Below are 21,363 nucleotides of genomic sequence, written 5' to 3'. Positions count from 1 at the left end.
TAAGTGTCTTCAACTGAAGAAGCTTTAAGTGTCACAGGTTTTTAAAAAGTCCTTACCAAGCACAAACATCATATAAAGACATGGAATAAAGGCAAATGAGCCAAGCCTGCTCCACAGAGGTCTCCTAGGCTGACCTACAAGCTGGCTGTGTCCTCATCCAAATAAAACACAGGTGCCTGACATTTACTCTCACATACTCTGCCCCAAATGCCTGCAACCCGTGTATCCTCTGATGCTGCTTTCGTCTTCCACAGAGTATGTCTGTAGGGGCAGAGCGCGCCAACCGCTGGATAAACGTGAACCGTGTGCTCTCGCAGAGCCCTGGAGATACAGCGTAAGCCACTCCCACTCTAGTGGACACACACACTATGGAGTGATAGAAGCAAAGATTAACTACAAAACAAGTAATCCCAAATACCTGTCTCAGGCACTGCATCACAGGGTCTCCTGGGGATGGTGTCACCCCCACTCCCTGCCCTGAGCTAGTCATAGTCGCCGGCCTGTTGGAAAGGCTGCAGCCTGAGCCTGGACATGGAGGTAGAGAGGACATGCAGGTGCCAAGGGAGCGTACAGCAGGAGAGGCCCTGCTGACAGCAGGGCAGGATCTGGGTCTACCCTGAGGGGCTGGCCTCTCAGGGCCCTTGGCTAGAGAACATGGGTTTCATTCCTGATGAAATCAAACCAGTCCATCATTCAGAAATTTCTCAAAGGAGAAAGAAACTAAATATAGTGTAAAACCATAAGTCACCAACTAATGTAAGAGACATGTCCTCGAGGCTCAGTGGTTTTCTATCCTGTGTATTCTGTATCCTAGTTCTCTGTTTCTTGAAGAGGCCACATAGGGACAGGACAAGATGACAAACATTTTCTCACACCGAGTGGCCACTGGGTTTGTGGGAAGGGCATACATCCTGTGGCTGGGCAGCCTTGGACAAGAATCTGCTTTAGCAATGGAGCCTTTAATTCTGGCAAAGCTAACGAGGTATATCCTTAACTCTACCTCTCTGGGCCCCACAGGGGAAGTGAATGGGGGCACCTGGTACATAAAAGCACAATAAAGATCGGTTCCCTTAGTGTCTTCTCATGCTCTGCTCTCTTCTGACACTGGACTGAGAAGCTCAGCCACTAAATGAAACCTGATGTTCCTGAAACAGTGATCCTTAGACTGGCAGGCCTTGTCTGAAAAGTCCACCAGCTCATGCTAAGGCCCTCCCCACACCATCCTCCTCCTCAAACACTCACTGCCTCTCCGAAGAAAAGACTGTGTTACATACCACCCTTTAGCATTCCTCCAACAAGGAGTCCTTAGAAATGACCAATGTCATTTCTAAGTCTGGACAACTAAAAGGTCCAGACTTAGGTGCCATATGCCTGGCTATTTCCAGAAAACATCACTAGCCTCTGGAATTCTAAACATCTGTACTTCAACCAAACTTCTCCAAATGCATCTCACCTGGGGGAGTCCAGTGTCCTGTCAAGCCAGACTCCTCAGTGTGTGATGAGGAAAACAGAGAAGTCAGCAGGGAGATGGATGGCCAAAGACCTGAGATGCACATTTTCCTGTCTTTGATTAAAAATTCATTTTTTTCTTCTTGCATTGCCAACTCTTTCCCATCCTCAAAAACTACATTCAGAAAGAACTTTTAATGTAGTAGCCTAGTAAAGACCAATTTCTTAGATAAAGGTTTGGCTTCAAATAAAAAAGTGTGCTAGTCACTGAACTATACCTCGGTGGTAGGACCAGGGCCCGGGGCAGGGGGCCTAAATACCACATGCCAGATAGTAGGACAATCACTGAAGGCAAACTAACAGGGCACATGGGGTCCCCCGTACCCACAGGCTCAAATTAACAAGAGACATAATTTCACCATCAATTTTTTTTTTTCCTATTTGATACACCTGGAGAGGTCTAGGAAACATTAGGGGGATGTTTACATATACATACACCTACACACACACACACACACACACACACACACACACTTACACAGAACTGTGGAGCTGTTCAGAACTGTCACTGGTTTCTCACTGCCAAAGTGAAGATGCCCCCAAATCCTCAAACTGAGATTCTCATTTGTCCTCACTTCTCCCCAACCCCACTTCTTCCTTCAAGTTGACCTGGTCAATCCACCACACACAGCTGCTTGTTCTCACTTCTGTACCTAACACAGTTCCAGAGATTCTGACATCACACAGACCACCCTCCCTTGGGTTAAAAGTCAACCTAAGTCAGGACAACTCCAGTCCCATTTTTCCTGAAAAACTCAACTGGCTGGACAACTTTCCCAAAGTGATCTTCTCCTTTCCTTCTCAGACTTCCTGTGCATGTGTTTCCTGGCTCTGCTCCAGCTGTTATCTGCTACTTATGGCTTTTGTCATTTTATGGTCACTTTCTACACTTTTTCTCACCTTCCTAATTGTTAAGTTCCTTAAGAGCAAGGAGAGAATGTGACAATACTTGGTATAATTATTACCTAGGTGGGGTCTTTGAGAGATTAACATATAGCTCTGGGGGCGCATGGGTGGCTCAGTGGATTAAGCCTCTGTCTTTGGCTCAGGTCATGATCCCAGGGTTCTGGGATCAAGTTCCGCATTGGGCTCTCTGCTCAGTAGGGAACCTGCTTCCCTTCCTCCCTCTCTGCCTGCTTCTCTGCCTACTTGTGATCTCTGTCTGTCAAATAAATAATAAAATCTTTAAAAAAATATAGCTCTGGGCATAAACTACTTATGGTTTAAAACTATGAGTTTGGGCGCCTGGGTGGCTCAGTGGGTTAAGCCGCTGCCTTCGGCTCAGGTCATGATCTCGGGGTCCTGGGATCGAGTCCCACATCGGGCTCTCTGCTCAGCAGGGAGCCTGCTTCCCTTTCTCTCTCTCTCTCTCTCTCTCTCTCTGCCTGCCTCTCCATCTACTTGTGATTTCTCTCTGTCAAATAAATAAATAAAATCTTTAAAAAAAAAAAAACAAAAACAAAACAAAAAAAACTATGAGTCATTTCTCTTTTCTAAAATACATGTTTCCTACACCCTGGGAATTTTGGTATTAAACCATAAACCAAACTACAGTTTTAAATAAAATGCTTTCTTTTTCAGTGCCAGAATTTAACAAGTAAGACTGGTGCGAACCACATGGGCAGCTCACAGCGAAGGTGCCAGTCTCAGGACAGTCTTGGCTGCGCTGTGGCCCTGGTGCGCCCCACCTGACACAGCACTCACAAGTGCTAATCGAAAAACGAATCTCTCTCCTAGGGCTCTGAATGCTACTGATAAGCAACATTAGTCACAGAAATATCGGCTGTTTTGTACTCAGCTCTGGGACCGGGGGTGGGGGAGGTGGGGGGTCGGGGACCCAATGCTGGGGGTGGGGTGGGGCAGGGCCCATGAGGACCACCAGACCACGCCAATGGGGAAGAACAGCTCAGACGCAGGCTACTCACCACCATGTTGTATGCATCAGGAACTTCAGTTTCAAACTGAAATTTTCCACCCTGGTAGTAACCCTCATCTATCGAAAACACAAAACAAAACAAAAAATCCTTTAAATTAAAAAAAAGGAAACAAAAAGCAAATACCGTGTTAGGATATGGCAAATACAGAGAATTAAGAGTTAAACAACAGGACTGCGGGGTTCCTTGTTACTTCATCAAATCCTGCCCCTGCTCTAAAGATGAACCCCAATTAATGCCCTGCTGATCTTTGTCACCCCACTAGCTGTGCCCCCTCAGAGGAGGCACAGGCACCCCCCACCCCAGGGACTGCTTCCTCTTCCTCAGTCTCCCAGGACCCATCCAAGGAACCCTGTTCTCACCTCGGTCCACCCAACTCTACATTCCAGAACCCATGGGCTCACGTCATAACAGGTAACCATCCTGTTTGAGCTGCAGGGTCGTCTGTTTGCTCCTGGTCGCCCTGTGAGAATGTCAGTTCCAAGCGTACCCCAGGGCTGGGGGACAAGCAGTGAGGCATACGGACAGAATCCCTGCCTGAGAGAGTGCACAGGCGACACTTCCGGGCTGGCTGGCTGGGTTTTTGAACAGAGCACACCCTCTGGAAGGGGGCTAATGGGCATGCAGGGGGATGTCTGGAATCAGGGTAGCACTGCGTCAGACCCCAGGATACAGTCTCAACTCCCACAATGGTGTCAGCCACCTCCCAGTCTCTGTAGGGTCCACCCCGGGGTGAGCCGGGCCTGCGCCTGCATTGTAAATGCTGCTAGGGCTGCTGTCAGAAGAGGGCGCTCCACCATGAAGGTGCTCAAGCCTGAGAAAACTGTCCCTCCCCACTGCCCCACTGGGGCAAATTACTCTAAGCTCCCCAACTTGACAAAATTAATACCATCTTTAAAATGAAAGTTCAACTTCCCCCCAAATATTTATCACCGTGAACAAATCAGCAATAGTACATCTCATTGCTTCCCTCAGCTATTTATGTAAAACAAACATTTAATAGGAAGTTGTTAGTTTCCAATAAGTCATCACTAAAAAGTTTTTTGGGAATGCGTCAATATTTATGTTGTCCAGCAGGTAAAACTAACATTACCTGGACCCCAAAATTTTCATTCTTTGCCAGTATGACAGAAGAGAAAGACTGTTTCATTTTACATTCATCTGAAGAAAAGTGGCAAGGCTGAAATTTATTCATATGGAGTCCTTTTTTCATAAGAATGGAATGACTGATGTTCCATAAGTAGCCTTGTATTACTGAGGTACCCATGTTTTAATTACAATATAAAAAATCTCTGAAGAAGATTAACCTTTGCCTTTTATATTTGTTATAATGTTTCTTAGTCTGTTGCTTGTCTTTTGGTTTTGTGGTTCAACTAGTTTTCACTTTTGAGAAGCTCTTCTTTCTGTGGTTTCTGTCTTTGGAATTACCCTTAAAAAGATCTTTCCCAACCAAGATCACAGAAACACTTGATCTCTGTTTTCTCTTAGTGATCCTGTGGTTTCACATGTTCCATCCGCTCATCCACTCATCTAGAACAAGGTGGTGTGTTTTTTCTCTTTGTGTGGTGGTGTGTCTTTCTTTTTCTCTTTCTAATCTATCACATAGCATTTACTGTTCTACCCTCCCCACTGATCTGATGCGTCTACTTCTAGTGTTTCCAAGTGTATCTGGATTCATGACTGACACTACCAAGTCTTTGGAAAAGTCTCTGGGGAAAAATTTTACCTCCAGATACAAGAACTTTCCTAACAAGTGGCATCTCAGATATAAAATAATCAGAGGATACCTTTGCTCACCAGAGGTTCCGTGTTGCACAGCGGTCACTGCAGAGTGGCCTAGCGCTGGGCTCTGTAAATGACACCAGAACCCCAGCTTCGGGTGCAGAGCTCCAACTGCTCTCCTCTCTTCTTGCTCCCCAAGGCTGTGCCCCGGCCACTCCATCCTGCCACACCACTGTGGTTTTTCTCTAGCTGGCTTTCCGTGCCACAATTGTATAGTTTCAACTCTATTTACCAGTTTCAAAAAAACTATTATTTGGTCTAATGGGGTTTTGGTTTTACCATATTCCTCTGTCCTAGTTCTCGATTAGTAATTATTAGAATTATATAATCTCTGAACCCACTGAAAATCAAGAGCAAACAGACAGTTCTAATTTTTGTTCTATTTCATGAACTACGCTTTCAGGAAAGATTATCAACTCCTGATCCAGAACTTCGTTTTTCCTCTTCTAAGGTATGTAGCTTTCCCAATCCACCCTGTTTATCAATTTGTCTATAAGTGCCATACTCCCACTTATGCTGAGGAGCAGATCGGACTGAGAGGAGACTCAAGAGCATCTCTTGTTTCCTGTGATTTTCTTGACAAAAGACCCCAGGGAAGAGTTCCTGCAGATCCACCTTCCGGGTCTGGCTCCCAAGCTAGCACTTTGCAGTGCGGAGGCTGAGAACTGCCTAAGTGGCTTTGGAGCCAGTGGGCAGAGGGGTCATTGAAAGCATCTGCAATCCAGTGTGGACCACATCCAAGTCGGGGCCCGGCCCACTACGGCCATGACTATCCATGGCTGCTGCGGCTGAAAACGTCCTTCTCAGATAACTGGACCTTCAGGTACAACAATGAAATGCAGAAGGAAAGTCCTGGCATCCAGCTCTCACTGGGCTGGCTTATCCCTGCCACCCATGTTACAATGACAGGAATCCTCTCTTTCCCTCCTCTTGTATCCTGGAGCCCAACCCACTCCCTCCTGCCTTCCAAAAATCATATATACTATTTCTGTGCCAGGTGAGGGGTATTCCTGGGAGAAGACTGTCCAAGGTGTAGGTGGGTAAACAGTTTCAGGATAGTCCACTTCTAGGTGGTCAGCGTCCAAGTGCATTCTCTCCTAAAATGACATTGCCTGATAGTCTCAAGAGGGCAGAAGTCCTGCAGGCCTCCCCTTCCCTTTCCCTTCTCACAGCTGCATCCACTTAGAGCAGAAGGCTAATGTCTCAGCTCTTCTCTTACCAGGACATACTGCCCCCAAGGTCCAAACATCCCAGAGGACAAAGGTCACAGGAAAGCCCTTTGAATGGAGGCACATGGCAGGGCTGTACTTATCCTACACCCAGTTCTGTTAAGGGCAAAATAGGGCCTTATAAATAAAATATCCCAGTTCATACTGGAATGTCTTAAATTCAGACACATCATAGAGTTTGATGGCAGGGATGATTAGGATTTCACTTGGCACCTTCAATCCCTAGACTACTATCAAAGAACACATTATCCTCACGAGAAGCAAGCAAACAGGGAGCCAACAAGCCACAGGCACAGCATCTTCTTCCACCCTAGTGACTGACTCCATGCCTCACCTAACTGCTAGGATTTAAACTCAGAAAAGAGGTGGCTGACGGTACATCTTAGAAATAAGTAAGACTTCTGCGAGTGAGTCTGACTGATGACTGGGCTGACAATTAGAACTGGTTCTGCCCATTTATGCACTGGAGATAATTCTGATAAACTGAATGAGCTAATCTGCAGTTTCAAGCTTTTGAGAAAATATAAAGCATACATTTTTATATTGATAAAGGTATGACAAAATCAATATCACAATATTCTCAACTCTTGCTGAGAATTTCAGGTAAAATGACAGATGTTTCTAAGTGAAGACAGGTCTGACTAATGGTCAGTTGACAGGTCTTGGGAAAGTGGTTTTGGTAAATGCCTCAGAAATTGTGATGCTAAAGGACTCTGAAGACTGTGCTTGGAAAGCCTTCTCCAAGTCAGGTGGGTTCCAATTCTCTGCTTTCAACAAAATGGAAGGACCTTAATCAGTAATCAGCAAAAAGATCAACAAAATATCTTTTACGATATTTTTGGCCTCTAACTTTGAAGTCCAAGGACAAAATGTCATAGCTATAACAAAACACCTTCCAGGCCTGTCTGAACAAGCAGTCCTCAGTGTCTACAACTACAGAAACAAAAAGAAGGAAAATTGATACTGAACCCTTTTTTCTAGCATAAAGTCATTCATTCACAAATACATCAACTAAACCAGAGAAACATCCTAATAACTCCATCATTCCCAGATACATGAAATGCTATTTTATGTTTAATAACCATCAAAGCTTGCAACATATTATTTAAAGTCATTATTCATTCAACAATTATTTGATGAGTGCTTATGATGTGCCAGACACTGGTGACAGCAGCAAAAGACCTTCTTGCCCTTACAAAGCTTACATTCTAGTGGAAGAGAGACAAAATAAATAAGGAAATCATATAACAGAAGGCGAAAGATCTAAGGGAGTAGGAGCTGTGATTTTAAATAGGGCACTCAGAGAGCGCAAAGGCCTGAAGAAAGAAGGCCACTGGGGTGAAGAACACTCCAAGCCGGGGGGAGGAGGGGTTGCGGGTTGGTGGGGGGGAGCTGAGGCTCAAGAGGCCACTGTGAGAGTGCTAGCTTTTATGCAGAGGGAGACAGGGAGCCATGGGAGGGGTCTGAGCAGAGGAGGGACAGGGTGGAGGCCCTGTGAGGCTATCTGCTACCATGACTCTGGTGAGACAATAAGCTGTTAGGACCAGGGTGGAAGCAGTGAAATGGGAATACTCTGATGGGAGACACACCAGCGTTTGCTGACAGATTAGGTGAGGGGTGGAGAACAAGGAGCCACAGAAGAGCTGAGCTCTCTGACCTTGCAATGCCAAGGGCAGGGTTGCCACCAGAAGATAAAAAGGCTATGAGGGGCACCCCTGCACCAAGTTCCACGTCAGACATGTGAATCTGAGGTTTCATGTCAACAATCAAGCAGAGGTGTCCATTGGCAGCTAAAACATCATTCTGGAGTGTGGGGGAGGTTAGGGCTGGTTGAGGTCGTTTGGGAGCTGTTCAGTAGATGGAAGCACTCAGATTTCATGAGCAGACTATGGAGGTCCAAGGACAGGACAGAGTCTGAAGGGCCCCCACCTGGAAGGGTGAGGAGAGGAGCCAGGAGGGGCAGCTGGCACCATTAGAGGAAGACCAGAAGCCAGGACTGGTGCAAACAATGACTAACAACCATTCAAAAGAAACTGCTTAAGGCCTAAGAGTCTTAAAGAAACCTTCAAAATAATTTTTATATATACATATACATGTGCATTGTATAAATAAATATATATATTTTTATAGAATAGCAGGACAGGGTGACAAAATACTTAGCAGAAAAATGTTCACACTGAGATAAAATTCAGTAGGACACGTGGAATAAAATGAAGAGTGCCAGGAGAAAAGGCAGCATTGACCACTTTCCAATAACTGCAGTAGAGCTTGCTCATGTTTCTCCAAAAATGCATGATAGTGGGAGTATCCTTTTAGATTCTACTGGAAACATTTTAAAGAGCAATAGAATACTTTTATCTTTAAATGTCAGTATTTACAGTGGAAATTATACTGTATGCACATTTTAAACCTAAAAGGGAGAGCACCATCCCTGCCAAGATGAGCCTACAGGCTGGGGTCAGCACACTTGTTCTGTAAAGAGGCAGACAGGAAGCACTTAGGCTTCGGGCCATAGGTCTCTGTCACGCATCTTCTCTTGTTTGTTTTTTCATAGCTCTTTAAAAATGTAAAAGTCATTCTCAGCTTGAGGGACACACAAAAACTGGCCCTGGGCATTCTGGCTCACCTTTGGGATGGGGTCTAGTGTGCGGACCCCAACATGAAAATGCACAAAGACAAGGGGTGCCGGGGTGGGGGGGGGGGGAGGGCTCAGTTAGTTAAGAGTCTGCCTTTGGCTGGGGTCATGATCACAGGGTCCTGGCTGATCAAGCACCACACTGGGCTCCCTGCTCAGTGGGGAAGTCTGCTTCTCCCTTTCTCTCTGCTGATCCCCCTCCCCCTGCTCATGCTCATGTGCTCTCTCTCTTTCAAATAAATGAAAATAAATTTTTTTTTTTTTTAAGATTTTTTGTGTATTTGTCAGAGAGAGAGAGAGAGACAGAGACAGAGCACAGTCAGGGGGAGCAGCAGACACAGGAGAAGCAGGCTCCTTGCTGAGCAGGGAGCCTGACGTGGGACTCGACCCCAGGGACCTGAGCTAAAGGCAGGTGCTTAATGGACTGAGCTCCCCAGGCATCACATAAAAAATATCTTAAAAAGAAAAAATATACAAAGAAACTGTGGAGCTGACCTTTGTGATGGTGACGCATTGTGACACAATGCGCATGAAGCTGGCTCACTGAAGAGGGGAAGAAGCTGCTGTGGCTTGGATTACTCAGGGGAAACCTGGGGGATACACAGTTAGGTACAACCTGAAATCATTATGACAACCACTACAATATTAAGCACACAGACACAGGGAGCATGGAACACATGGTCACTGACCCAGTCACCACAGTGCAGTGGGAGGGGCACAACACTGCTTCAAAGAAGAAACTGGGGCATGTGCAGTAAGTAACTGGCTGCAGCCCCATGGCTAGGAGGGGCACAGCCACTGCCAATCAGGCTGTCTCACTGGGAATTGAGGATGAGCAGGGCAGAGGAGGGGAAGACAAAGAGACAGTATCCATTAGAAGGCGGACCGGGAGCAGAGTCTCAGACAGGACTGGTGAGCCAGCTATGGCAGATGTGCAGCCTGGAGCCAGCCATGGAGGTGGGCAGGTGCTTGGTGGTGACATGGGGTCAGGAACCAGCAAGGAGCCGCAGATAGACACTGAGTCAGCTGTCATGAAAAGAGGGTGAGATTTAGAGGAAACCATGGGCGTAACACAAGGAAAGAAGCAGTAACGATGAAAAAGAAGCAAATAAAACATCAACAGGTTAAAAAAAATAGTATCTGAAATGAAAATTTCACTGGATATGGTGCATAGTAAATCAGACCCTGCAGAAATAGGAATTACCCACCACGAAGCAGAGAAAAAAGTGAACAAAGCTAAAAACTTGTGATCCAATGAAGGTACAGTTTCCATGCCGAGGTAATATACATGCCAGAGTCCCAAGAAGGGGTTTCAGAAAAAATATTTAAAGAAATGTTGATCAAATTATTTCTAAGTTTCATGAAAACCAAACTCACAGATCCAGCAAGCTCAACAAGCCCAGGTGATGTCAACAACCACATCAAAGCACATAACAGTCAAACTGCTAAAAATGTGGTAAAGAGACTCTTAAAAGCAACCAGAGAATAAAAGGCACATCACATAACGTTGAACAAAGAATCAGCAGTAACTCAGCAGGCAGCAGGAAAGTGATGCTGAAGCCATCACCAGCAGGGCTGCACTACAGACGAACCCAAAGGTGTTTTTCAGGCAGAAGGAAAGTAACAGGAAACTCAGACCTACCACAAGGAGTGAAGGTCACTGGCAGTTAGTATGTTGGTAAACACAGAAAGAAAGCAGACTGTCTAAAGCTGGGTTACAACATACATAGAGGAGACATGAAAAGTAGAAAATGAAGGCTGGGGTGGGAAAATGGAAATATCTTGTTATCTGTCCAAGCTTCCACCTTCAGAACCAGAAAAAGAAGAATTAAACTGAAAATAAGCAGAAGGAAGGTAATAAAGATATGAGCAAGAAAAAAAAATATGTTAGGGGAAAATCAGTGCAACCAAAAGCTGATTCTCTCCAGAGACTAAAACCAATGATCTTCTAGCTAACCTGATCAAGAAAAAAGAAAACATTTTCAATAGGAATTAAAGAAGTGTGATATCACACAGACTCCACAGAATTTTATAGGGCAAGATATTAAGAACAACTTTACATCAACAAATGTGAAAATGTGGAAGACATGAAAGACATAAATTACCAAAGCTCACTTGAGAATGAATAACCAGAATAGCTCTCCACCTACTAAAGAAACTGTATTCATGCTTAAAATGTTACCACACAAAAAAAAGACACCATTCCAGAGCTAGAGGACCTCCCTGGTGAATTCTACCAATGACTGGAGAATTCTACCGCTGAGTACAGAACCGATACTAACTCTTCATACACTGTCCTGGAAAGAGAAGGAAGCATGTCTTTCATTCAACGAGAGCAACAGAAGGGGAGAAACAAGACCCTTGTCCTGCACCATATAGAAAATGAACTAAAAATGGATCACAGACCAAACTATAATATCTAAAGCTAAAAACTACTTTAAAAAAACAAGAGGAGGTCTTATTTCTTAGAGCTCTTAGGGCACAGAAAGCACAGCGCTCTGTATTTGCTTATATGGTCGCTGTAGGTGAATTACTACAGTAATTCACCACAAAATCCGTGGCCTAAACAACACGAATTTACTAACTTTTGTTGGTCAGAAGTCCTAAATAGGTGGCATGGGGCTAAAATCAGAGAGTGGGCAAGGCTGTGTTCCTTTCAGGGAGCTCTGGGGAAATTCTGTTTCCTTCAGTTTCCAGCTTCAAGAGGCTCCTCTTCCTCCACCTTCAAATTCAGTGAGGGCCAATGGGAACAATGACACAGGGCAACACACGGCGGAATCCCGAGAGCACTGTGCTAAGTGAAAGAAGCCAGATACAAAAGCTACATACTTTCAGACCATTTATACGGCATTCTGGAAAAGGCACAATGATGGGGGCGATGGCTGCTAGGGGCCAGGGAACCTTTCTGAGCTGACAGAAACATCCTGTACCTAGACTGCCCTGGTGGTTACACACTGTGTTTGTCAAAATGCAGAAAACACCCCAGAACAGTGAACTGTCAATCAGATCTCTGCTACACATGATTTTTGAAAAAGATTTAAAAAAAAAAAAAAAAAAAGCCCATGATACTTAAAAGGGACTAACAGATGGGACAAGAAACCAAGAGTACTGGCAATTTTTACAATACGCCAGAAAGCTCAGCATTTAAACAGCTTTATACACATTACACGGGTGTTTACTGGTGACAGTAAGAATATACATTAGGCATGGTAATGAACAGCTTTAAAAAGAATAAGTCAGATATTTCATCTCTCTGTCACTGGAGGAAACTTGAGTGTCCCCCTTGGAGTTACATGCGAGGTGAGGGGAAGAAATCGGCGCAAGAGCAGTGTGCATCAGACACATGGGATGGTGTCAAGAAGTTTACCTGTAGTGTCTGGAATGAGCCAAGAAAAGAGCAGTGGATGTTTTCCCAACAAAGGTTAGCCAATGCATAGGCAGGTAACAGATAGTCTTAAAAGCTCACGTTGTACTTCTATTACATACCAAAAGAGAAGAACTGCCACCTCTATTTCTAGGGTTTAACTGAAAGAAAAGACCTCACCAGAAAAAAGTCTGTTTCTCTTCAAAATTATCCCTTCATGATGGTTATCTACATCTTAAAATTAAAAGTCAACCTAGAAACAACCAGGGAGAGTATGCCTTCTGGGTCTGAAACTTGATGTGCTAACCATGAACGACTGCAGTGTAGGTCAAGGCAAAGGGCCTGCTTCAGTATTCTGCTCCAACTCAAAAGCTTTTAAAATCTCCACAATTATTTAAATGTTATTCCAAATGTTCAAGGGTGAAAAGAAACCCATATTTCAGGCTTATCAACATTATTTCTTTGTTCAGAAATTAGGATCTTACTGTATTTCACATTTAGAAAGTTTCTGTAAGTCCAAAACTCTGAAACAAAGCTAAAAAGGGGCATTAATCAAATTAATAGGGGTTAACAGATAAAACAATTAGAATTTTATGACTTAATGTATGCTACACTTTTATTGTCATGTACCAATTTGGGAGTTTTTATAAATTAAATGTTCAAATTAAAAAAACACAAATAACCTAACACACTTAGAAACCAATTTAGGTGAACACACAAATACACAAGATCTACAATGCAGCTACAGAATTCCCTAATCAGAATTTTATATATGTAACATTATTAAAAAGATGTTATTTAATAAAGAACTTATATCCAGTTGCATAAACCTTACAAGTCAGTAACAACAAGAGAAGCAACCTAATTTAAATGGGAAAAATATCTGAACAGACACTTGAACAAAGAAGATACACAAATAGCAAACAAGCACAGGAAAAGATGTTCAGCACTGTTAGTCACTAGAGAAATGCAAATAAAAGTCACAATGAGATATATACCCACCAAAATGGCTAAAATTGAAAAGAATGACAATACCAGTTGTTGGCAAGAACGTGAGGTGAATGGAATTCTCATTCACTGCTAGCAGGACTGCAAAACAGTACTTATACTCTGGAAAACTACATAGCAGTGTCTTATAAAGTTAAACTCGCTCTTATCACTTGACCCAGTAATTCCATTGCCAGGGGAAACAAAGACATAATGGCAAAGACCTGCACACAAAGGTTTTTATAGCAGCTTTACACACAATGGTTCCAAAGTGGAAACACCGGTTTATCAACAGGTGAACTGATAAACTTGTATACACATATAGGATAGAATACATTCATCAAAAAAAAGAGAGAGATACAAAATACTGACTAATGCTACAACACAGGTGAAACTCAAAAGCATTATGCATTAAAAAATGTAACTTACACCTCAACCAATATTGCTTTGAAAAATTTTTTTAAATCAATGATCTAAGTTTCCACCTTAAGAAAGCAGAAAAAGGGGACACCTGGGTGGCTCAGTAAGTTAAGTGACAGACTCTTGATTTCAGCACAGGTCAGATCTCAAGGTGGTGAGATCAAGTCCTGTGTTAGGCTCTGTGCTCAGCAGTCTGTTTGAGATTCTTTCCCCCTCTGCCCCTCCCCTACTCGCACATATGCCTGTGTGGTCTCTAATAAAATCTTTTTAACAAAAGGGTGGGTGTAGGAAAAAAAAAAAAAGCAAATTAAACCCAAAATAGAAGGGATGAAATAATAAAGAACAGAAATCAATGATATGCACAAATAACTGAGAAAAACAAAAGTGAGTTCTTTGCAAAGATCAACTGGATAAACCTCAAGCTAACATGATCAAGAAAAAGAAGACCCAAATTACCAGTATCAGGAAAGAAAAAGGGGACATCAGTAAAGATCTTATATACAGTAGTGGAATAAGAGAATATTCTGAACAACTTTTATTATCAAAAATTCTACAGTTTAGGTGAAACAGACAAATTCCTTGGAAGAAAAAAATGACCAAAGCTGACTTAAGAAACACAGATGAATAACGCTATATCTATTTTTTAAAGTAAAAACTTTCCAGAAGGAAAACTCAAGGTCCAGACTATTTAACTGGTGAATTCTACCAGAAATTTAAGGAAGAAATAATACCAATCCTATACAAACTCTCAGCAAACAAGAGGGAACACTTCTTCATTTATTCTACCAAGCTAGCATTGCTGATGCCAAAACCAGACAAAATAATCAAAAATACAAACCAACATTCCTCATTAATATGGACATAAAATTCTATATCAAAATATTAACAAATTTAATCCAGCAATAGAAAGAAAATGGATAATATATCAAGGCCAACTGGGGCTTATGGCAGGAATATAAGGTTGGTTTACAATTCATAACTTAAATGTATTTTACCATACAAAATAAAGGAGAAAAAAATCATATGATCATATCAATTAGTGCAGAAAAAAGTATTAGAAAGAACTGAACACATATGATACAAACTCTCAGCAAATGAGAAAAAAAAGGTAACTCTTCAACCTGAAAAGGACATATTTTAAAAAAAAACCCAGAGCTAACATCATATTTAGTTAGTAATAAGTGCTTCTCCCCCAGGATTAGGAACAGGGCAAAGACGTGCTCTCACCTCTATTCAACACCATACTGGAGGTCACAGCCAGTGCAATAAGAAAAAGAAATTAAAGGCATACATACTGGTAAGAAAGAAGTAAAAACGTCTTTATTACAGATGCAATGATCTTTTTTTTTTTTTAAAAAAAGATTTTATTTATTTGGCAGAGAGACAGCGACAAAAGGAAAACAAGCAGGGGGAGTGGGAGAGAAGAAGCAGGCCTCCCGCTAAGCAGGAAGCCTAATGTGGGGCTCGATCCCAGAACCCGAGCCAAAGGTAGACACCTAATGACTAAGCCACCCAGGCACCCCCAGATGCAAGGATCACAGATATAAAAATCCCAAGAATATGTTAAGAAGCTACTAGAACTTAGGGGCACCTGGGTGGCTCAGTGGGTTAAAAGCCTCTGCCTTCGGCTCAGGTCATGGTCCCGGGGTCCTTGGATCGAGCCCCACATCGAGCTCTCTGCTCAGCAAGGAGCCTGCTTCCTCTCTCTCTCTGCCTGCCTCTCTGCCCACTTGTGATCTCGCTCTGTCAAATAAATAAATAAAATCTTCAAAAAAAAAAAAAAAAAAAAAAGAAAGAAACTACCAGAATTTAGTAAGTGAATTTAGCAAGATGACAGGACATGTAATCAATATATTAAACAATCAATTGTACTTTTATATAATTAGTAACAAGTAAAACGGAAATTTAAAAAATACCATTTATAACAGCTTAAAAAGAAATACTTGGTGTTATATTTGCAAGACCTATACACTGGAAAGTACAAAAAAATTGCTAAGAGACAGTAAGGAAACTCTGAGTAAGTAGAGACATTCACGTGCTAATGCATGGCAAGACTCACTTGTGAAGATGCCATTTCCCACAGAACTGATCTATAAAGTCAACACCATCTCAGTCAAAATCCCAGCACTGGAGAAAGGCAAATTAAAACCACATCGAAATACTATTCATATCCAAATACTGAGAAATATGTAGAACAACTGGAATTTCTCATACATTGCCGGTCAGTATATAGTACAACCCCTTCAGAAAGTTCTTAAAAAGCTAAACAAAGATCTTCCTGTGACTCAGAAATTTCACTTTTAAGTGGAATTAAAGAGAAAATGAATGAACGTGTGAAAATAGGAGTATAAAAAGGATGGTATGAAAATGCTAATAGCAGTTGTATTCCTAATAGCAAAAAGCTGGAAAGAATTCAAATGTCTACAAATAGGAAAATGAGCAATTATGGTATACTCATAAAACAAAAAGAAAGAAGCCACTGATACAACACATGTGAATTTTAAAACAACTTATATGAAAGAGGCCAGAAAAAGAGTACATATATAAGATTCCATTCATATGAAATTCAAGAACTGACAAAAGTCATTTATGCTAACAAATCAGAAAGGAATTTTGGGTGGGTAGCCAGGGGCAAGGAATTGCCTGCAGAGGCAGAAGGGAATTTTGGAAATGTTGGAAATATCTTTACTAGGGTTGTAGTTATATACAGTCCAAATTAGTATATTTTATTGTTTATTATCTTATACCTCAGTAAAAATCTACTTAAAAAGTAAAAACTAAAATTAAAAATATTGTTATTTAAGCCCCTGTTCCTCTCTGCCAAGTCACAGTGAGGCAGGCTGAGGGAACCCCCCCCCCGCCCCCCACCAAGTTAGCTGAGCAACAGGTTTTCACAGGGTCCTTCGAACTTCACCAAGATTCCCAGGAGTATCTCAGCAAGTCTCTAAGTGTTTGCTTTTTCTCAATTCGTTTCACTTACTAGTATTTTTTCTTACTTTGTGAGTTGATGTGGAGACTTTCCCCCTCTTAAATTCAGTTCTTTTCTTTTCCTCTACCACCAAAATACATGTCCATCTTTTCTCCAAAGAGTACATTTATTCCTAAGCACAAAAACAGTCTGAAAACAAAACTATGACAATGTTACCCAGTATTAACAGGAACTATCTTGCCAGGAGCCATGTGAAAAAGAGTTTTGAGCTTCAACTACCAATACAGATCTCCCACTTTGACCATCCAAACATCTAGAACTTACTAATGCTGAGTGTGTCCACTACTGGCGGCTGCTAGTGTGCCACTTTCCAAACCTTCTGCTTCAGGCCTGGTTAAAACTTCTATCAGTTAGGCAGGTCTCTACAGTTTCTTCCCAATACTAAGAGGAGTAGGACTCTAAAAAGCTGTTTTAAGACAAATTTTTAGGGTTGGCAAGTTTTTAGGGTTGGCAGATCTCTGCCATGTTTCTCTTAATAGCAAAGGGCAGGAACCAGCAGCTTTCTGACACACTAACACCACAAACCATGGGCATACACACAGCATGGGCAGTGCAGGCTGAGCACACAGCTCAGTGTGATAATTGTGTCCGTGATGTACACGATTATACAAATATTACAAATTACAAATATAAATGCTAAAGTACTAAATAGTTACAGACACCAAAACACAAGTTACTTTTTAATTTGATGCAACAGTGAATATCAAAACAACAGCAACTGTGGTCCACTTTCAAGAACAATAAGAACATAGAAGATGGTGTCATAATCTCAGTAATCATAACATCCATGTAATTCCGTAAAAAAAGCAAAAGCAAAAGGAGAAACTCTTATTCAGAGGGTGGACTTGACACAAACCCATGTAAGATGTTAACAAGCCCGGCAAACTCAAAAAAGGTCTCTGAGTGGCCGGGAAGGACCACGGAGCCCACACCTCGGCAGGGAGCAGAGCAAAAGAATCTCTACCAGCCACTGAAAATGCCCTAGAAAGGCAGAGGGAAGTAAACACGTTTACTGCACACAGTCTAAGACCACTTAGTACACACAGAACCAATCTCAACCACCACAATAATTTCTGAAAATACTCTGCATTACTCAGCAGTAATAGTAAATGATGTTCGGAATGGTGACCCTGAGTCACCAAGGAATATTAAAGTGCTCAATATCCCTTGCTAAAAACAGCACAATGCACCATGTTTTATGAAGGTGGCCAAAGAATGGTTACAATTTTCATCACTTCCTAGCTTAAAGTCCTGAGCTATGGTTATCTCTCGACGTCAGGCGCGTGCAACGCCCCACCTCCACCAGCTGTGCTCTGATATTAACTCCCTCCTGGTGCCTTCCTAGTGTAAATGGTACCAGATTGGGTTTACGGACATGTCTGGATATGTCTGTAGAACCACTACACAGACTAAATGAGTTTTTAAGTTTTCAAGCACATTTTGAAAATGGGATTTCTCCTGTTACTATAAAACATCTTCCACAGAAAATAATCCATCCTACCTGCAGGGAGACAATTGTCAGGTCTTATTTGTGGGTTCATTATCGCCTACTGAAATTCTGTATTCTCTTGCACTTTCTAATTAGCTAGTGATTCATTATTCTCAATTGTTTATTCCCGTTTCATCCCCCAAATAAAATAACACCCTCCATTTCCTCCACAGCCTACCCCACCTACCCCACAGCAGTACCGGCTGCCCACAGCATAGCACCCTCTGCCCAACATAAACACCGGTGGTCCATGCCAGGCTATACTCTGCAACATTCAAAGCTGAACTGTGGCAAGATAAAACCCAAGCCCTCCATCTTGCTGTCTGGTCCGATCAAGGAGGGACAGGTTACTGCCCCAGGGCACCTGGAGCTTGGAGACTTACCAGTCCTAATGAGGACAGCTGGTAATCTGCTTACCTCCCTGTGCCAGACCCTGGGCTGAAATGCTTCACACCCATTATCTATTTAATCATCATAAGTGTCCTGTGAGATAGGTTCTATTTGGGCCCCACTTTCTAGCTGGGTGGGCTGTGCGAAGAGGCAAATGAACCATGACCACACTGCCATGAAATGGCAGAGCAGGATCAGAACCCAGTTATGATTTCAAAGCCCACACTCTTCACCGTACTAATAGCTTCTGTGGCTCTTCACTCCAGTAATTAAAGCTATACTTCACTTCCAAGTATACACCGAATGCCACAGATTCCCTGTATTCAGCTTTCTTGACTGCAAAGCACTTATCTTGTCTTCGTGTGGAATAGTTGTAACTGTCATCACTTTCAAAAGTGAGAGGATAAATCGAGCCAAAGGTTCTAGATTTGGGCAGCCTTTCAGCTTTGCTGTCTGAAAAATCACTTTAACACTTAAGTATGTAAGAGTATTACCTGGGGTTACAGTTAGCTGAAAGCAATGTAGCTTGTTTGGATCAGGAAAATGCACCTTACATGTACCTGCAAAAGAAACAGCACATCAGGAAGGTCTGAGAGCTAGCAGCAGTCCTTATGAGGCTGACCTTGAAACATAGACATGGAGTTGAAGGAGGAGTTTGTAGATGCTGCCTTGCTCTTGGTTTGACAAATATTTGTGCCACTGTGCTAAAATTGCAAACCAGTGATTTTTGCCATATAGTCTTTTATTTGCTAATTCCAAATTGAGATGGTTTCTTTCAACTTTTAAACAGTCACTAAAAATTGAGGTCTTTCCATTAACTTCAAGAATTATGCTAGTTTACTTTGAAAAGAGAAAACCACATCTCAAGGAGATGAACACATGTGAGTAAGGCAAACTAAACATGGCAAAACCAGAAGAACCCAGGCCAAACTTCTGGGCTATTCACCCACCACCATCCTTATTCACACCCACCACAGTAAAGTGTGCCCATGAAGTTAACTCACACATAGAGTTTACCATGGCATTAAAAAGGAGGGGAAAAATGTCTCTACAGACCAACTGGTAGCTAAGTTTGCTTTGTTGGTGAAATAACACTCTGCTCAGAGGGCAATGCCCTACGTCCAATGCACCACATCCGAAGGGGTCTGGGGCATCAGGACAAGGCGTTCTCACAGGGAAAAGAGCTAAGGGCTAGTGGCACGACAGAGCAGCTGGCTAAATCTGTTTCCTTCAAACAAATGATACCAAAGAATGGTAAATACACAAGGAATAAATACCCACTAAATTAGGGATGAATATATGTAGAAATTGTCTATTATTCTATAAACTCAGAAAATATTCTAAACTCCTTGGGTCACTTTCTGACTTTATTCTTTACAAGTCCCATCACTGAAAATATTTGTCTAGTTTTACAATGGTATGAAATTTCATCAAAATAGGACGATTCAAATTAGACTTAGATATGGCTCTTAGAGATCATCTAGTTCAATGTCCTTAAGCATGAAGTAACACAAAGATCCAAAGAGGTTCAGCAACCAGCCCAGGATCACACAGGTTATCAACAGAAGGTTTGTTCCCAAATTAAAGATGAGTTCATGACTCTTCTCCCTATACCACACCTCATTTCATTACTTCATGAACATGCCAGGCGTGAGGCATAAAAACCACACAGAACTGTTAATAGGGCTTTTTTTTTTTTTTTTGCCAATCCCTCAGAAAATCATTGTAGAATAAAAGGTAACTTAATCTAGAAGAGCGAGAAGGGATCTTAGAGATTACATTGTCACATTTTTAATTTTATAAATAATGAAGCCGGAAGCCATGAAGTTCAAGACTTTTGCCTGAACCACATATGTGAATAGTATATGGGCTTCATTTCTCTTAATCTTTTTTTTTTTAAGATTTTTATTTATTTATTCAACAGACAGAGATCATGAGTAGGCAGAGAGGCAGGCGGTGGGGGGGGGGGTAGGCTCCCTGCTGTGCAGAGAGCCCAATGCAGGGCTTGATCCCAAGTCCCTGAGATCATGACCTGAGCTGCAGGCAGAGGCTTAACCCACTTAGCCACCCAAGCGCCCCCCTTTCTCTTAATCATGACTTGAAATGAGAAATGCTGTCTTTCCAGTAAGATCCAAGCAACAGAAATGCAGGACAAGGGCTTAGGGAATGTCTCACTGATTGGCAGAAGTCAGCAACATTCCTTTGTTTTCATACTTGGCATTCTCCTTCATTTCAGGAGAAGGATAAACAGAAATCCATCCTTCTAGAACAGATTGGCCCCCCAATAATAAAGAAGTTACCAAGGGAGATTAACAATCAATACAAGTACTGAAAAGAATCAAACATTTTAAAGCTCAAAAAAGTCTTAACAACAACAAGAAATTAAGAGATAGGTTTTGTTTTAGTTCAAAGCTTTTCCTCTGTCTGCAGGCATGGGCTAACATCTTATAATTCCATCTATCTGAAAGAGGTATTTTTTGCCAACAGAGAAATGTCTCTGAACTTGCATATACACAGCTCCAAACAAGTTCTGAATGGCTGTTAAGTAGCACTGCTACATAGCAAGGTATTTTGTTTTTCTTGTTAATGTTTTAGAGATATTATTAATACTAGGTAAGATACTAGAGATTTCTTT

At 42.2% G+C, this 21,363-nt stretch overlaps 1 protein-coding gene across 6 annotated transcripts in view; it reads right to left on the bottom strand.

Moving 5' to 3' along the window:
- Positions 1–21,363, bottom strand: part of UBE2F (ubiquitin conjugating enzyme E2 F (putative)) — a 57,493-nt gene that overhangs the window by 19,893 nt on the left and 16,237 nt on the right. For 5 of the 6 annotated variants that reach the window (XR_004288652.1, XM_032355329.1, XM_032355331.1 and 2 more), the window contains 2 exons: positions 19,223–19,288; positions 3,435–3,502 (listed from right to left, as the gene is read on the bottom strand). Coding sequence is in view for 5 of the 6 variants with exons in the window: in XM_032355329.1 (XP_032211220.1) it covers positions 3,435–3,502; positions 19,223–19,288 (134 nt within the window). In the remaining variant the exon portion in view is untranslated. The remainder of the gene's footprint in view (positions 1–3,434; positions 3,503–19,222; positions 19,289–21,363) is intronic. The other variant, XM_032355330.1, reaches the window with a different exon arrangement.

The sequence above is a fragment of the Mustela erminea genome, chromosome 8 (assembly GCF_009829155.1).
Source record: "Mustela erminea isolate mMusErm1 chromosome 8, mMusErm1.Pri, whole genome shotgun sequence".
In the NCBI taxonomy this organism is placed as follows: Eukaryota; Metazoa; Chordata; class Mammalia; order Carnivora; family Mustelidae; genus Mustela; species Mustela erminea.
This window is presented reverse-complemented; position numbering and strand designations above follow the sequence as displayed.